This window comes from Oncorhynchus mykiss, chromosome 3, assembly GCF_057628025.1.
Source record: "Oncorhynchus mykiss isolate SJ-2025 chromosome 3, ASM5762802v1, whole genome shotgun sequence".
NCBI classification, from domain to species: domain Eukaryota; kingdom Metazoa; phylum Chordata; class Actinopteri; order Salmoniformes; family Salmonidae; genus Oncorhynchus; species Oncorhynchus mykiss.
This window is the reverse complement of record NC_143024.1, coordinates 44,776,301-44,794,961: the sequence shown is the minus strand read 5'-3', so window position 1 is coordinate 44,794,961 and position 18,661 is coordinate 44,776,301. Positions and strand designations below refer to the sequence as shown.

The following is an 18,661-nucleotide window of genomic DNA, read 5'->3' as shown; positions in this document are numbered from 1 at the left end:
TAAGGGGTAAAATCACAGCAATGGTAACTGGCTATTATGTAGCTCTCTTGTAACGAAGCTAAAATCACATCAGGAGACCACTTTTGAAGTCTGTCTTATGTGTAGTTACCTTTTAATTCAAGTGCACATGCACCTAGCACTGTTTTAGTTTGCAGTGTTTTTCTGTAGCACACGTGATGGAGTTGGCAAAACAAATGCCCACTGGATTGACGCAAATAATCATGAAATCATTCTACCAGGTAGGCATAGGCTACTTTTAACTTAACATATAGTTGAGTATGTTTTGGGGAAAGCCTTTACATCTACCAGAAGACAGTTATCACTAGCATCGCTATATATATATATATATTTTTACTGTCCCTTTTTTTTGTTGCTGTGGTGGCAACAGTTTAGAGGCAATGCGCCGCTGCTGAATGAATACCGGGGAAACACTGACTGACATCATTGTCCTCCTATCACTATGGATTTGGGGGTTTTAGAAATTGAAATATAAATTCTAAGCTCCTTTTTAGTGAGAGGGTGAATGACAGAGGAGTAGGACAGGTGCACTGGGCTTGGGTTCTGTGTCTGGCTTTGTCTAGCCCAGCTCTGCATGGTTAAACCCACGTTGGCCTTATGTGCGGTCCCCTCTACAGTGTCCCTAATGGCCATGTGGAGGCCCTTAGTGTGATTAAGGCTATTGGCACCATACAACACCTGTGTTACTGCCCAGTCTCTCTTTCTTTAGTACAGAGCAGGGTTCCCCAACTTGTGGCCCATTGTCTCATTTGGCCCCCAAGTTTTTGGAGAAAAATATATTTTCATTGTTGGGCATAAGACTGTAAAAAAAGCAGGAAATCAGCTCCAAGTGATTTTAATAAATCTGTTCCAAGTATTCCTGTGCATAATAGAGAGATGTGATCGTATACAAATGTAAACAAGGTTTGAAATGATTGTTTTAGTCAAACATTATCTGTTTGGGCTTCTTGCGGTCAATTTGCGGTCTACATATTATTTTGAATTAGCTTCCGGCCCCTGAACATCTGCTCAAAAACATATCGGGCCGCGGCTGAATCTAGTTGACGATCCCCAGTGTTCTAATTATCAGCGTAAGAACACTATGAAAGCTACAGTGCCTTGTGAAAGTATTTGGCCCCCTTGAACTTTGTGACCTTTTGCCACATTTCAGGCTTCAAACATAAAGATATAAAACTGTATTTTTTTGTGAAGAATCAACAACAAGTGGGACACAATCATGAAGTGGAACGACGTTTATTGGATATTTCAAACTTTTTTAACAAATCAAAAACTGAAAAATTGGGCGTGCAAAATTATTCAGCCCCCTTAAGTTAATACTTTGTAGCGCCACCTTTTGCTGCGATTACAGCTGTAAGTCGCTTGGGGTATGTCTCTATCAGTTTTGCACATCGAGAGACTGACATTTTTTCCCATTCCTCCTTGCAAAACAGCTCGAGCTCAGTGAGGTTGGATGGAGAGCATTTGTGAACAGCAGTTTTCAGTTCTTTCCACAGATTCTCGATTGGATTCAGGTCTGGCCTTTGACTTGGCCATTCTAACACCTGGATATGTTTATTTTTGAACCATTCCATTGTAGATTTTGCTCTATGTTTTGGATCATTGTCTTGTTGGAAGACAAATCTCCGTCCCAGTCTCAGGTCTTTTGCAGACTCCATCAGGTTTTCTTCCAGAATGGTCCTGTATTTGGCTCCATCCATCTTCCCATCAATTTTAACCATCTTCCCTGTCCCTGCTGAAGAAAAGCAGGCCCAAACCATGATGCTGCTATCACCATGTTTGACAGTGGGGATGGTGTGTTCAGCTGTGTTGCTTTTACGCCAAACATAACGTTTTGCATTGTTGCCAAAAAGTTCAATTTTGGTTTCATCTGACCAGAGCACTTTCTTCCACATGTTTGGTGTGTCTCTCAGGTGGCTTGTGGCAAACTTTAAACAACACTTTTTATGGATATCTTTAAGAAATGGCTTTCTTCTTGCCATTCTTCCATAAAGGCCAGATTTGTGCAATATACGACTGATTGTTGTCCTATGGACAGTCTCCCACCTCAGCTGTAGATCTCTGCAGTTCATCCAGAGTGATCATGGGCCTCTTGGCTGCATCTCTGATCAGTCTTCACCTTGTATGAGCTGAAAGTTTAGAGGGACGGCCAGGTCTTGGTAGATTTGCAGTGGTCTGATACTCCTTCCATTTCAATATTATCGCTTGCACAGTGCTCCTTGGGAGGTTTAAAGCTTGGGAAATCTTTTTGTATCCAAATCCGGCTTTAAACTTCTTCACAACAGTATCTCGGACCTGCCTGGTGTGTTCCTTGTTCTTCATGATGCTCTCTGCGCTTTTAACGGACCTCTGAGACTATCACAGTGCAGGTGCATTTATACGGAGACTTGATTACACACAGGTGGATTGTATTTATCATCATTAGTCATTTAGGTCAACATTGGATCATTCAGAGATCCTCACTGAACTTCTGGAGAGAGTTTGCTGCACTGAAAGTAAAGGGGCTGAATAATTTTGCACGCCCAATTTTTCAGTTTTTGATTTGTTAAAAAAGTTTGAAATATCCAATAAATGACGTTCCACTTCATGATTGTGTCCCACTTGTTGTTGATTCTTCACAAAAAAATACAGTTTTATATCTTTATGTTTGAAGCCTGAAATGTGGCAAAAGGTCGCAAAGTTCAAGGGGGCCGAATACTTTCGCAAGGCACTGTATATCAGTGCTGCCACGTGATCGTTTCCCCTGTACTCGGTACATTCCAAGATTAATTGCACCCCTCCTACATCTTCCTCCTACAGATAACCATTAACTTCTGGTGTAGACCCTCTAAACCTAAGCACTCAATATTTCAATATGATACCTGATAATTAACCCTATTCCAAGTTTAGGAGTTAGAACCCAGAATCCATCACTGGTATAGATGGTGCTGAGAGGTCTGAGGAAGAAACCTTGTAAGATAACTTTGTGTTTTTTAGGTAATGTTGTAGAGATCTATGAGGTCATTTTGTGGAAATGTAGACCCTGACTATGGTTAGAACTGTTTTCCAGCGGTTATTTAGACTCTTGACAGGAAGGACCTTTTCACAGGGAGCTATGCTAGAGAATTCATTCCTATGACATCATCAGCTCTCGTGCTCTGCTACAGCTCATGATGTCATAGGGTGGCATGCATTCCTAGTTAAGTACAGATTTTGACTAAAGTCTTTGGGTTAGATACGTTATAGCTATATCCGATGTAATATTGAAAGGTAATGGCCCAACTTTTGAGTTGATCTAAGTTTCATTATTGTCCTATGGCAGGTTGCTGTTTAGCGTCTACATTTTATACACATTTTCATGACCTGTGCATTTTCATGACCTTTGCTCAGTGGGGAGCAGATCCCATTTCAAGACCTCTCAGTGACCTACTGGTACCCCTACATGGAGTCAGAGCCTTTGTCCTCAGTGCAACCTGCCCACAGTCCAACAGGTGCTAGGGGTTAAATATTTATCCCAGTATGACATGCTTTAATTAAATGAGCCGGGTATGTGTGTGGGGCTGTCTCGTTATCAATGTGATACATCGGGGAAACATCCCCTTCGCCCTATTGAGAGCTGGAGGGGACAATGCATTAGTAATGATGTTTACTTTTCCACTTGTGCCCCGGCCTATAGTACCACCACTATTTGACTATTACTACGAGAGGGCTTAGTTTGGCCACGGAAATCAATCAACAATCAATCAAACATGCTGCGGTCTTTTTCTTTGAGTTCTTGTGATGAGAATTTGACAGTGGAGCAAAATTGTCTCACTGAATAGACCTACATTATTGATTACCCCCAAAAATGTGTTTCCTTTCCTCTCAGGTGGTGCTGTGTAAGTTCCACTCCGTGTTCCTGTCTCAGAAGGGGCAGGTGTATACATGTGGACACGGGCAGGGAGGTCGGCTGGGACACGGGGACGAACAGACATATCTGGTGAGAATACTATAATGTATCTGACATATCACATTTTATTGGTCACATAAAGTGTATTTTCTACCCATGTGTGAATTGGATTTTTATTTTGTATTTTTATTTTGCATATCCCACTCCCCCTGAGACACCCTTCGAGAGGGGGTCATGACCAGGGATCAGCCATTATTGACAGCGACCCAGGAGCAATTAGGGTTAAGTGCCTTTCTCAAGGGCACATTGACAGTTTTTTCACCCAATTGGCTCTGTGATTCGAACCAGCAACCTTTTGGTTACTGGACCAGCACTCTTAACTGCTAGGCTACTTCCTGTATGGCTGTTTAACTCTGTTCACCTGCTTCTAGCTTGATGAGCTGTAACCACTCTACCCTGAGTGTACCTGGGGTTGATTTGCACACCTGTGCTAAACCTGTGTTAACCTGGTTTGAAATACTTTTTTTGAAATGTGTTTGAGCTTGTCTGGCGCAATGTAACCAGTGGAATCGTCCCAAAAGTGTCAACTTTAATATATATTGAACGAAGCAAACGTTCAAAGTATTTGATATATAAATAAAAAAATAACATACTATTCAAAGTGAAATAGGGCTGTGGATTTTTATCATCGGTCAGGTTCCTCGGATGGTGGAGGGGCTCCTGTCTCATCACTGCTCCCAGGTGGCTGCAGCCAAGGACCACACGGTGGTGCTGACCGAGGAGGGCTATGTCTACACCTTCGGCCTCAACACCTTCCACCAGCTGGGACTGGCTCCCCCGCCCGCCTCCAGCCACCTGCCCAAACAGGTAAGAGAGACACCTGGCCAGGCATGGTGCCCACATAGAGACTACATAGCTAGGCAGCTAGATGGGGCGTTGTCCCTAACCACGTTAGCGGAGTAGGACAAGCTGAGGAAAAAACTCCCGGGGCCTCATTTAGCAATATATGTGTGTGTTTGTTATGACAATTGCATGAACAAATCCAATGCATCAGAAGACAAACATGTACACAGCAGACACTTGAATCTGAGGGAAGCTGAATTAGTGTGGATTGGTTGTTGACTGACGTTGGTCTTGTCCAATGGGATGTAGGTATTCTCCAAGACCCTTAAAGGCAGGACTGTTATTGGTGTAGCAGCGGGGAGATTCCACACAGTTCTGTGGACCAGGGAGGCTGTCTACACAGTGGGACTGAACGGAGGGCAGCTGGGTAAGTCATGATGACTGGCACACCATAGCATAACATTGGTTTCCAATGACTTTGAAGTTAAGCCAAGGTAACTAATTATATGCTCTATCATTCCCCTACCTTGACTTTATATGTGGTGATGGTTGACTTTTGACCTTTAGGCTACCTGTTGGACCCCAACGGGGAGAGGTGTGTGACCGCGCCTCGCCAGGTGTCTGCCCTCTACCACAAGGACGTCACCATCGCCATGGCAGTGGCCAGTAATGGGGCAACGTTGGTGGTGACAGAGAAGGGAGATGTCTACCTGCTAGCTGACTATCAGTGTAAGAAGTTGGCATCCAGGTGACTATACCGATAGTGGAGAAGTGACTATCAGGTTCACGGTTAATTCCATTTCATCTCAGGAAGTCAACTGCAATTCCAGTTTCTCATTGAGGAGAATTGGAATCACATTTCAGTTTACTTCCTGAATTGACCGAATTCCAAATAACATTTTCTTTATGAGAGAGAGATGACATTAACCTAAGGTTGATCGAATTAGCATAATACAAAAATCCCCATTTAAAAATAATTCTCTTTTAAGCTAGAGAGATCTGTTTTGCATTGGATGTGTCTCAATCCACCGCATCCGCCTATTTAACACTTCTGCATTTGCGGTGAAAGGTGACAGAGCTAGAGCGAAGTTTGTCAGACCATGAGACATCCTGAGTATCGGTCTGGAGCACCCGACCGGTTTGGCCTACAAACTATTATGACCACTCGATGGAGATATGAGTCTCACGAACGCGATGGTGTTTACTCTGCGACCCACACAAGCGTCGTCTGAAGTCGGTACAGCCGAACTCCCAACTTCTGTCTGTAGCGTCAGAACAGTTTGGGCTACATACTAATATGACCCCTCTGTGTCAAGGTGAGACTCTCATGAACACGTACATGTTGGTTGTTTTGCTCTCATTTATGAAAGTACACTACATGACCAAACGTATGTGGACACCTGCTCGTCCAACATCTCATTCCAAAACCATTGGTATTAATATGGAGTTGGTCCCTGCTAAAACAGCCTCCGCTCTTCTGGGAAGGCTTTCCACTAGATGTTGCTGCGGGGACTTGCTTCCATTCAGCCATAAACATTAGTGTGGTCGAGCACTGATGTTGGGCGATTAGGCCTGGCTCACGTTTGGTGTTCTAATTCATCCCAAAGGTGTCCAATGGGGTTGAGGTCAGGGCTCTCTGCAGGCCAGTCAAGTTCTTCCACACCGATCCCGACAAACCATTTCTGTATGGACCTCGTTTTGTGCACGGAGTCATTGTCATGCTGAAGCAGGAATGGGCCTTTCGCAAAATGTTGCCACAAAGTTGGAAGCACAGAATCGTCTAGAATGTCATTGTATGCTGTAGCGTTAAGATTTCCCTTCACTGGAACTAAGGGGTCTAGCCCGAACCATGAAAAACAGCCCCAGACCATTATTCCTCCCCCACCTATCTTTACAGTTGGCATCCTATGATGGTGGCACGTTGAGTCACTGCGCATTTCAGTAAGGCCAATGTTTGTCATTGATGATTGCATGTCTGTATGCTCAACTCTGTACACCTGTCAGCAACGGGTGGTTCTGAAATGGCGGAGTCCACTAATTTGTATGTGTGTCTACATACATACACAAAAGTATGTATATGTATAGTGCCATTAGAAAATTATTCTAACCCTTGACTTTTTCCACCTTTTTTGTTACGTTACAGCCTTATTCTAAAATGGATGTAACCTTTTTTTATCTCTGCAATCTATAGACTACCCTATAATATGAAAGGTTTTTAGAAAGTTTAGCAATTTTTTTTTATTTTTTATACTTCAAGGGGTCTTAAATCAAATAGTAAAATGATCCTTGGTATGACCTTCTTAAAACAATTCCATATAGCTTAGTAGTTACCCCCCTCCTGGCTTAAACAGGGCATAGGCAATAAAGGGTTAACAGGAGAGAGAGAGCGAGAGATACGTGATGATCATTCTACTGTCACTCGCTCTTTAAAAAAAAAATATATGTAAAAAAGAAAATTGTTGTTTCTCTTTCAGACAACTGAACATCCGGAAGGTCCTTGTGAGCGGAGGCAGCCTGGACCATCGTGTGGACCCCCAGATCCTGAATGAGAGAGGGGGAGAGAAGGTGGCCATCCTGGCCCTGGATGAAGCTGGGAGGGTAAGGACCAGCTGGGTCCAACACATTGAAAAATAACAAATACTTCATTTTGTTGGTGGATTCTTCATTTTCAAACGATTCACTCCATATGATCACCCCTCAAGCTGATGTATTTGAGCCATTGATTATCTTATCCCGTTCTTTATTACTTAGTTTTTTCTGTTTGGATGATGATGTGTGTTGATCTGTGTGATCTATGTTTATTCTATGCATTTGTTGTCACCACAGACTGACAATGCCTTTAATTGTCCCTCTGGATTACTAAAGTGCTATTGCGATTTCTCGCTCTCCGTCAGGTTTTCTGCTGGCGCTCAGTGGGCGGTTCGGTGAGACAATGCAGGTGGGCATATGGGCGCCAGGTGTTCATTACAGACATCGCCCTGAGCAGGAACAACATGATGTTTGTCACACAGGAAGGGGAGGGCTTCAGCGGACAGTGGCACGGAGAGTACAGGAAGAGCGTGGAGAAGAAAGGTGAGTTGAGAAAATGGTTTACTCTCATAGCTCAGTGACGACACAATGATACTTCTGAGGACAACCAGTGTTCTTTCACTTTCCTCATTTACATGTATGGTGGATGATGAACTTCATGAAGTATGGAAAAATAGTAAACCAGACTTAGATTCAAAAGTACTCTTTTGCACCCTTGAATGTAAGTAATGTGTACTATTTATCTGTTTTTCAGGATGTTTATCATCCCAGCATAAATCAGAAGTTGTTTGGATTTGAATCATTGGGAAGTAAGTTAGAATCACTGCGTTTTGTCATTTTACTAAAGCATTTCTCCCTTGTGTGCTTTAGATGGGAGTGTGGAGGTGTGTGGTTACCCAGAGGGTGGAACTGTGTACGAGCGAATCCGCTTGGAGAAGCTCCCCTATGTCCACCGTGCGGTCAGCATCACCATGGACTCCAAGGGACGCAACTTTGGAGTGCTGCAGTCTGACCCTAAAACCAGGTACCGTTCCTCTGTGTTGTCGCACCTTTTTAAAACATTTTAACTGTGTCTTTATTTGGCCACACTGTAACAAAACGTTTTTGAAATGGACAATAAGTGTTTGTTGGGAAGTTCAGATAGTACATCCCTGTTTAACTACGTTTTGGAGCATTTCGTGCCTAGTGAACATGACCCTGATTCGTGAACAAAATGTCTGATCTCTGTCCTTCCCCCGCCCAGCCTGTTTGAGATTCCCAGCGTATCTCCCTCCTCCTTCTCCCAACACTTCCGGGGCCTGCTGGAGGAAGCGGACGAGACGGACAGCATCCACGACTTGACCCTGCAGGCTGGAGACCGCACCTTCCCCGCCCACAAGTACCTCCTGTCCATGAGGTCCGAGTTCTTCAGGAAGCAGCTGGTGCCGGACGGGGGGGAGGGAGACGGGGAGGTGAGGAGGAGCGAGGATGCGGTGGGCTGTGACCTGCTGGTGGTGGAGACGGTGAGCCCTGAGATGCTGGAGCACGTCCTGAAGTTCATCTACACCGACTCCTGTGATCTGCTGGTGCAGGGCCACCGGCCTCGAGTCTTCGGTCAGAACCAGAATCAACAGGACCCGGAGCAGGAGCAGCTGATCAGCAGCCTGCAGGACCTGGGCTTCCATGAGGGCAACCTGAGGGACCGCTTGGCCCTGGAAGTGTACCACTCGCTGACCCCATCGGCCCGAGGGGACGGAGACAAGCCCAAAAGCAAGGGCACCAAGCCTGGGAAAAAAGGCAAGGGAGGCAAGGCTGGAGCTGGAGAGGGAGGAAGAGTCAACCCGGTCAAGACCTTACAGGGCGTGGCCAAGAAGCTCGGCATGGGGAGTCTGTCGGCACGGTGAATAATGAGTTGGTTATGATTGTTGTCCCCCACGATGAAATCGGGTAGTGGACTGTGGGTTGGTCCGTTCGTATGTTTGTCACACGCGATATATCTCAGACCGCAGTGGCCCGGTTTTGACAACTTGAATGATGCATCTTACCATTGAGAGCTGGCATTTACAAAATTATATTGATTGGCCAGATGGTGGCGCTATAACATGTGATTGAAAATGCAAACTTTGAAAGGTCATGCACCTCACGTTATTTTTTAATTTTGTGGAAAAACGCTGCTCTTCTGGCACCGAGTGACTGATCTGACGATGTGATAACTATGGGAAAAGGTCTCTCGACGCAATACTTTTAAACTAGTACCTGAAACATGACCAATAAAAATTCACGTGGGTGTGGTTTGGCACATAGATTTATATAAATCAATCAAGGATATTTGTATTTTAACAAAGTTGTACACATTTTGCAAACACTGTCAAGACTCATGTGCAAGAACATTCATATTGACCACACGGTGGCGCCGTTACAGGGACATGTTATATATCTTGATCTGTTTGACTCGTGGTGATGAAATTTGGCACAAATACTCAGGGTAATGAGTCTAGCTAACACGTGATACCTCGGTCAACACTGGCTGATTTTGACGAAATTTAGGTGAATGATGCGCCTTGCCATAGAGATCCGGTGCTTACAAAATTACACATTATTAATCAACTATACGTACAGTATAGTATGTAAGTCACATGCGATATCTCAGACACCACTTGCGCTGTTTTTCACATTTGTGGAGGACGACATGTTTATTGTTATTTGTCTTGCTTTTAACCCCTGGGGGGGGGGGGTTGTTAATATCTAGAATAGTTTTTTAAGATGGTCATACCATGGGTCATTTAGCTATCTGATTTGGGATTTTAGGACCCCTGTAGGTGTATATTTTTTCAAATATTTGATGAAGCATTGAATTTGGGCTTCTGCTATTAGCCTTAAACGCATTGAATAACATGTTCATACGTGGCACAACCGAATGTCCAACAATGTATCAAAAAAATGGCCCATTAAAATCCTATTCATTTAAAAAAAAAATGTTTTACCGGGTTACCTTGAGACGAGTCTTGTGACGCTTGTGGGCGTCATAGAGTAAAACGGAGAACACGTTTGTAAGAGTCTCAGAATTTTGATGGTGGGGTCCTTTTAGTTTGTAGCTCAAACAGTTCGGACTTGACAGAAGTGTTTGGGTTTGAGACATGAGACTAGTCCTGTGAAGCTTGTGGGTGTTGTAGAGTAAAACCATTACCATTGTAGAGTAAAACCATTATTAACATGTTATAACCCGTAGTGTATTTTGTTAAAAACATTTTATTACAGTTTGGATGGAGTGCAGTATGACAACGGGAAGATCAATGTAGTGCTTAAGATGACGGCCAACAAGCCACGATATAACCAGAAAAAGTGGTGAGTAAATTGCCACGTGGCAATTTAAACTGAGACAATGTTGTGTTCATAGAAAGGTAATTACTAGAATGGACATTCCTATTCAAGTCAATGTTCTGTGACTCTATTCAGTTGTGTGTGTCGTCAGAAAACCAGGGTAGTAAAATATCAAAGCGGAGATATTGTTCCCCGTCTAAGCTGTATCTCTGTCTCCCCCAAGCTCCTACCTTTGTGATGTCACTCTGAGGTCTGAGGATGGCAAGGAGTTCCCCTGTCACAAGTGTGTGCTGTGTGCCAGACTTGGTGAGCTACCATGTGTCAACATATGGTTGCGTTTCTTGGAGTTTGTAGGGTGAACTGTGGGTTTAGGTTATTCAAGGTTGTAGACATCTGACACTAGATTGGCCAGTCATTTGTTAAAGCCGTGGGACCAGTTTTCGGTACACAGATTAAACCTAGCCCTGGACTAAAAGCATGCTCAATGGAGAATCTCAATTGAAAATGATTTTTTATTAAGGAGTAAGATGTGTCTGGGGGATGATTTTTGGATATTTCTTAGTGGCAGTTCTATTGTAAACATGTCATGTGTTTCAGAGTACTTCCACAGTATGCTGGGGAACCCCTGGATAGAGGTATGTTATGTTTTGTCTTTGATTTTATTTCATGTTTATCAATCCATATTAGTTTTTACAATTGATAAAATATCTGTTTTAGTTGCTGGCAATTGGAGGTCTTGCTCATTGTACACTAAAGCTTAATTTTAATATTGCCAGAAGTAACCGTTGGCTCTGAAAACATTGTCTCACATTGTGCTTGAGTAAGTGTGCTGCTACTTGTGATCAGTGATGGTGATGTAGTTGTTGTGTGCCCCCCACAGGCCACTTCTTGTAGTGCCCTAGAGATGCCCACCAGCTCAGAGATACTGCAGGTCATCCTAGAATATGTCTACACTGACGAGTCTCCCACTATCAAAGGTACAGGACACACCAGATCATGCATATACAACCTGTAGACACACACACACACACTCAGTGAAAAATGCTTTGGAACTATGGATGGAAATGAGCTCTTTTGCTAACTTGGGTACATACACATTGACTCTGTAATGTTGCTAAATGTGCACTGTCCCTGTCAAATAAGTAAATTAAATAAATATTGAGTTAAAAATAAGTCTACCACGTGGCTACCCCTAATAATATTTACGAACCTCATGTTGACTTTGATCTTGATGCACAAGGTAGTTGGAAGCTAAAAGTCTGTCTCTATCCACTTCCAGAGTCTCTCAATGTGGAGTTTGTCTGCAACGTGTTGGTGGTGGCCGATCAGCTTCTCATCACCCGACTGAAGGAGATGTGTGAGGTGGCCATCACTGAGAACCGTATGTCCTCTCATCTTCCCTCTGTCCTCTTAGCCCTCTCTGCTCTCCTCCCATGCCTCTGTCTTCCTCTCTTTCTCTCCTGCCTGTCAACATGTCAAACAGCTTTGTCTTGAAAATCACCCGTGTGAGAGCACTGTCCTGTTTGTTTTAAAAAATGGCTTCCTCTTCCGTCTCCTCAGTGACGCTGAAGAACGCTGCGGAGCTGCTGCAGTTTTCTGCCATGTACAACGCTGAGCAGCTCAAACTGTCGTGCATCCAGTTCATCGTGCACAACATGGCTGCCCTGCTCGAGTCCAAGTGAGTGTGTGTATTAAGTACATTCGGAAAGTATTTGGACCACTTTACCTTTTCCCCATTTTATTATGTTACAGCCTTATTTTATTTTTTTAAGCAACACTGAAGCATGCGCGAGAGCACCAGCTGTTCTGGATGACTGTGATAACGCTCTCTGTAGCAGATGCGATCAAAACCTTTAAACAGGTCAACATTCACACAGCCGCTGGGCCAGGCGGATTACCAGGACTTGTACTGAAAGCATGCGCGGACCAACTGGCAAGTGTCTTCACTGACATTTTCAACCTCTCCCTGACCGAGTCTGTAATGCCTAAATGTTTCAAGCAGACAAACATAGTCCCTGTGCCCAAGGAAGCGAAGGTAACCTGCCTAAATGATTACCGCCCTGTGGCACTCACATCGGTAGCCATGAAGTGCTTTGAAAGGCTGGTCATGGCTCACAACATCCACCCTTGACCCACTCCAATTTGCATACCGCCCCAACAGATCCACAGATGACGCAATTTCAATTGCACTCCACACTGTCCTTTCTCACCTGGACAAAAGGAACACCTATGTGAGAATGCTGTTCATTGACTACAGCTTAGCGTTCAACACCACTAAGCTAAGGACTCTGGGACTAAACACCTCCCTCTGCAACTGGATCCTGGACTTCCTGATGTGCCGCCCCCAGGTGGTAACGATGAGACTGCCTATAGGGAGGAGGTCAGAGAACTGGCAGTGTGGTGCCAGGACAACAACCTCTCCCTCAATGTGAGCAAGACAAAGGAGCTGATTGTGGACTACAGGAATGGCGGGCCAAACAGGCCCCCATTCAACATCGACGGGGCTGTAGTGAAGCAGGTCGAGTTTCAAGTTCCTTGGTGTCCACATCACCAATGCACTATCATGGTCCAAACATACCAAGACAGTCGTGAAGAGGGCACGACAACCTTTTACCCCTCGGGAGACTGAAAAGATTTGGCATGGGCCCCCAGATCCTCAAAAGGTTCTACAGCTGCACCATTGGGAGCGTCCTTACCGGTTGTATCACCGACTTGTATGGCAACTGCTCGGCATCTGACCATAAGACGCTACAGAGGGTGGCGCGAACATCCCAGTTCATCACTGGGGCCAAGCTTTCTGCCGTCCAGGACCTATATAATTGGCTGTGTCAGAGGAAAGCCCATTAAAATTGTCAGAGACTTCAGTCACTTAAGTCGCACTGTTTTCTCTGCCACCACACGGCAAGTGGTTCCAGAGCACCAAGTGTAGGACCAAAAGGCTCCTCGACAGCTTCTAACCCCCCAAGCCAGTAGGCTGCTGAACAATTCATAAAAATGGCCACCGGACAATATACATTGACATCCCCTCTTGTACACTGCTGCTACTCGCTGTTTGTTTACCTATGCATAGTCACTTCGCCCCCACCTACATATACAGATTACCTCAACTAGCCTGTACCCCCGCACACTGACTCGGTACCGGTGCCCCCTGCATATAGTCTCGTTATTATCATTCTTACTGTGTTTTTATTATTACTTTTTATCTTAGCCTACTGGGAAAATATTTTCTTCTTGAACTGCACTGTTGGTTAAGGGCTTGTAACTAAGCATTTCATGGTAAAATCAACACTTGTTGTATTCGGCGCATGTGGCAAATGGTTTGATTTAGATTTTTAATGCAAATTTTATTACAAATAAAATAACTGAAATCACATTTGCATAATTATTCAGACCCTTTACTTAGTACTTTGTTGAAGCAACTTTGGCAGTGATTACAGCCTCGTCTTGGGTATGACACTGCAAGCTTGGCACATCTGTATTTGGAGTTTCTTCCATCGTTCTCTGCAGATCCTCTCAAGCTCTGTCAGGTTGGATGGGGAGCTGTTTTCAAATCAAATAATTTTGTTGGTCACACACACATGGTTAGTAGATGTTGTTGCGAGTGTTGCAATGCTTGTGCTTCTAGTTCCGACAGTGCAGCAATATCTAACAAGTAATCTTAACAATTCCACCACTACCTAATACACAATGGAATAAGAATATATGGATGAGCAATGACAGAGCGGCATAGGCAAGATGCAATAAAATACTGTACATATGAGATGAGTAATGTAAGATGTGTAAACATCATTATTAATAAAGTTAATAAATTCATAATTAATTAATAAAGATCCATTTGTTAGTGGCCAATGATTTCAATACCATGTAGGCAGCAACCTCTGTTAGTGATGGCTGTTCAACAATCTGATGGCCTTGAGACAGAAGCTATTTTCAGTCTCTCGGTCCCAGCTTTGATGTGCCTGTACTAACCTCACCTTCTGGATGGTAGCTTGGTGAACAGGCAATGGCTCGGGTGGTTGTTCTTGATGGTCTTTTTGACCTTCCTGTGACATCGGGTGCTGTAGGTGTCCCGGAGGGCAGGTAGTTTGCCCTCGGTGATGTGTTGTGTAAACTGCACCACCCTCTGGAGAGCCCTGCGGTTGAGGGCGGTGCAGTTGCTGTACCAGGTGGTGATACAGCCCGACAGGATGCTCTCAATTGTGCATCTGTAAAAGTTAGTCAGGCTTTTAGGTGCCTAGCCAAATTTATTCAGCCTCCTGAGATTGAGGTGATGTTGCCCCTTCACCACACTGTCTGTGTGGGTGGACCATTTCAGTTTGTCTGCTGTTCCTTCGATGTGGATAAGGGGGTGCTCCCTCTGCTGTTTCCTGAAGTCCACGATCATCTCCTTTGTTTTGTTGGCGTTGAGTGAGAGGTTTTCCTAACACAAAACTCCGAAGGCCCTCACCTCTCTGTAGGCTGTCTCGTCTTTGTTGGAAATCAAGCCCACTACTGTTGTCTTCAAACTTGATGATTGAGTTGGAGGCATGTGTGGTCGTGGGTGAACAGGGAGCACAGGAGGGGGATGAGGACGCACTGTTGTGGGGCCCCATTGTAGAGGATCAGCGAAGTGGAGATGTTGTTTTCTACCTTCACCACCTGGGGTCAGCCTGTCAGGAAGTCCAGGACACTATCACACAGGGTGGGGTTGAGACCCAGAGCATCAAGCATAATGATGAGTTTGGAGGGTACTATGGTATTGAATGCTGAGCTGTAGTCAATGAACAGCATACTTAAATAGGTATTCCTATTGTCCAGAAGGGATAGGGCAGTGTGATGGCGATTGCATAGTCTGTGGACTATTGCGGTGGGTCTCGGTTGACTGGTAAAGTGGAGGTGATATGATCCTTGACTAGTCTCAATCACTTCATTTCTCTCCAGAGATGTTCAAGTCCAGGCTCTGGTTGGGCTACTCGAGGACATTAAGACTTGTCCCGAAGCCACTCCTGCGTTGTCTGAGAACATGCTCCAGAGCGCTCAGGACTAAACCAAGGATCTCTCTCTACTTTGCTCTGTTTATCTTTCCCTTTATCCTAACTAGTCCCCCAGTCCCTGCCGCTGAAAAACATCCCCACAGCATGATGCTGCCACCACCATGCTTCACCAGATGGATGGTGCCAGGTTTCCTCCAGATGTGACACTTGGTATTCAGGCCAAAGAGTTCAATTTAGGTTTCATCAGACCAGAGGATCTTGTTTCTCATGGCCTGAGTCCTTTTGGCTCCAAGCAGGCTGTCTTGTGCCTTTTTATTGTGGGGTGGCCACTCTACCATAAAGGTCTGATTGGTGGAGTGCTGCAGAGATAGTTGCCCATCTGGAAGGTTCTCCAATCTCCACTCTGAACTCTGAGGCTCTGTCAGAGTGACCATTGGGTTCTTGGTCACCTGCCTGACCAAGGCTTTTCTCCCCTGATTGCTCAGTTGGGCTGGGCGGCCAGCTCTAGGACGAGTCTTGGTGGTCCCAAACTTCTTCCATTTTAAGAATGATGGAGGCCACTGTGTTCTTGGGGACCTTCAATGCTGCATGAATATTTTTGTATCCTTCCCCATATCTGTTCTTCAATACAATCTTGTCTTGAGCTCTACTGACAATTCCTTTGACCTCATGGCTTGGTTTTTGCTCTGACATGCACTGTCAACTGTGGGACCTTAAATAGACAAATTCTTTGGATCTGTGTTAGGAAGGTTAGCTCAGTTTACGATTCGTTTTGTGGGCAGTGTGCACATAGCCTGTCTTCTCTTGAGAGCCAGGTATGCCTACGGTGTCCTTCCTCAATAGCTATGCTCACCGACTCTGTACATAGTCAAAGCATTCCTTAAGTTTGGGTCAGTCACAGTGGTCAGGTAATCTGCCACTGTGTACTCTATTTAGGGCCAAATGGCATTCTAGTTTGCTCTCGGTCAAGTGTCTTTTTTTGTCTCAATTGTTTGGGTCTAATTGCTGTCCAGCTTGCTTAGGGGACTCTTCTCCAGGTTCCTCTCTTTGTAGGTGGTGGCCTTGTTTTGGAAGGTTCTGGAATCGCTTCCTTTTAGGTGGTTGTAGAATTTAACGTCTCTTTTCTGGATTTTGATTATTAGTGGGTATCGGCCTAATTCTGCTCTGCGTGCATTATTTGGTGTTTTACATTGTACACAGAGGTTATTTTTGAATAAGCGATTCAAATATTTTTAGCCAGATCCTAATTGGTATGTTGAATTTTATGTGGAGGTCTACAATTGTTTTTCTGAGGTCTTGGCTGATTTCTTTTGATTTTCCCATGATGTCAAGTAAAGAGACACTGAGTTTGAAGGTAGGCCTTGAAATACATCCACAGATACACCTCCAATTGACTCAAATTATGTCAATTAGCCTAATCAGAAGCCATGACATCATTTTCTGGAATTTTCCAAGCTGTTTAAAGTCAGTCAACTTAGTGTATGTAAACTTCTGACCCACTGGAATTGTGATACAGTGAAATAATCTGTCTGTAAACAATTGTTGGAAAAATTACTTGTCATGCACAAAGTAGATGTCCTAACCGACTTGCCAAAACTATAGTTTGTTAACAAGAAATTTGTGGAGTGGTTGAAAAACGAGTTTTAATGACTCCAACCTAAGTGTATGTTAACTTCCGACTTCAACTGTGTGTGTGTGTTGAGGTTGGGGCTTAAGCTGCATCCCTGTCTCACCCCATGGCTCTGTGGATAGAAATGTTTTATTTTTTTTACCAAATTTGAATCCACGCTTGTTTGTGTACATGGATTTCATAATGTGTATTTTTTTTTCCCCAACACCACCTTCCATCAGTTTCTATAGCAGACCCTTATGTCAAATTGAGTCAAGTTTTAATTAACAAAGCATGAGAAGACTTTGCTTTTGTTTTGCTTCCAAATATTAGGGAAGATGCCATAGCTAAGGATGTTAGAGTTTAAGTATAAACAATTGGAATTTGTGGTCTTTATGTTTTATCATTGAGGATACCATCTACACCACAGGTCTTTTTTGGGGTGGAGGGTTTATTTAGTACTGTAGTTCATTCAATGTAATTGGAGAATCCAGTGGGTTCTGGTAGTCTTTTAATAGTTGATTTATAAGATTTGTATTTGATCATGTATATGTTTTTGCTGGTTCTTTGTTATAGGGCCAAAAAGATTGGAGAAGTGGTTTACCCATACATCTCCATTTTGGATAGATAACACTAAACAAACAACAAGAGTTTTCGAATTTTTCCCAGATGAGGCAAAACTATGGATTCTTCTTTGAGTCTCTCTCTCTCTCTCTGTGTTTTATATATCCATATCTCTCTCTTCAGAGCGCTGGATATCCTGAGTGATGACGTGCTGGTGGAGCTCTCTGCCTCCTACAGGAGGATGGTGAGTCATTTCCCCTTTGAGCCGTGACCGTACCTGCATCATCTGTATAGTGCGATACCTGGCATATGTTCAGTAGGGGAACTCAACGGAAAATGAAAATAGGGTTTGTTATTGGAGGGTTTCTCAGATAGTCCCTCCCTGTTTCACTTGTTTTCTTCCATGTGATTCTTACTGAACATGACTGTTGGTTCTGATTAACTGACCTGTTACCATCCTGTCAGATTCCGGCCATGCAGAAGCGACTGATCACGCCTTACCCAGACGCCCCGGACCTCACTGTGTACGAGGACATGGACTCTTCATTCAGCGCTAAAGCTGACGCTGAACTAGACTACTCCTGCAGGTACTATACCATCTATCAAACTACTGTACAACACTGTGGCTGCATCTCATTCCAGAAGTTGCTCGTTCACTCCCTGGCATGAATGAGATGGGACTGAATTGGTGCTGAAAGTAGGTTCCAATGTTTTGGATTGAAATGCATCCAGCCAGTAACCTCCCTAACACTTGAACCGTGGCCAAATGTGTTTCTCTTCCTCCTCTCAGGGAGACTCTGTTGAAGAAGGCTAAGTTGAAGGCCAAAAGAAAACCTAGGCGACGCTCCGACAGCTCAGGGGGTTACACCCTTTCTGACATCATCCAGAGCCCACCTGCTGCAGGTAGAACACACACACACACTCTTTATCACGGCACACAATAATTATTTCCTTTAGTTG

General features: G+C 44.2%; 1 protein-coding gene across 1 annotated transcript in view; it reads left to right on the top strand.

Moving 5' to 3' along the window:
• Window positions 1-18,661, top strand: part of LOC110518895 (inhibitor of Bruton tyrosine kinase) — a 36,160-nt gene that overhangs the window by 5,375 nt on the left and 12,124 nt on the right. Inside the window, exons 5-21 of the mRNA XM_021596266.3 lie at window positions 3,863-3,973; window positions 4,580-4,750; window positions 5,036-5,153; window positions 5,294-5,474; window positions 7,201-7,324; window positions 7,621-7,798; window positions 8,126-8,279; window positions 8,499-9,134; window positions 10,493-10,579; window positions 10,779-10,861; window positions 11,153-11,190; window positions 11,436-11,532; window positions 11,835-11,936; window positions 12,116-12,233; window positions 17,885-17,945; window positions 18,167-18,288; window positions 18,492-18,604. Of these exons, the coding sequence (XP_021451941.3) occupies window positions 3,863-3,973; window positions 4,580-4,750; window positions 5,036-5,153; window positions 5,294-5,474; window positions 7,201-7,324; window positions 7,621-7,798; window positions 8,126-8,279; window positions 8,499-9,134; window positions 10,493-10,579; window positions 10,779-10,861; window positions 11,153-11,190; window positions 11,436-11,532; window positions 11,835-11,936; window positions 12,116-12,233; window positions 17,885-17,945; window positions 18,167-18,288; window positions 18,492-18,604 (2,494 nt within the window). The remainder of the gene's footprint in view (window positions 1-3,862; window positions 3,974-4,579; window positions 4,751-5,035; window positions 5,154-5,293; window positions 5,475-7,200; window positions 7,325-7,620; window positions 7,799-8,125; window positions 8,280-8,498; window positions 9,135-10,492; window positions 10,580-10,778; window positions 10,862-11,152; window positions 11,191-11,435; window positions 11,533-11,834; window positions 11,937-12,115; window positions 12,234-17,884; window positions 17,946-18,166; window positions 18,289-18,491; window positions 18,605-18,661) is intronic.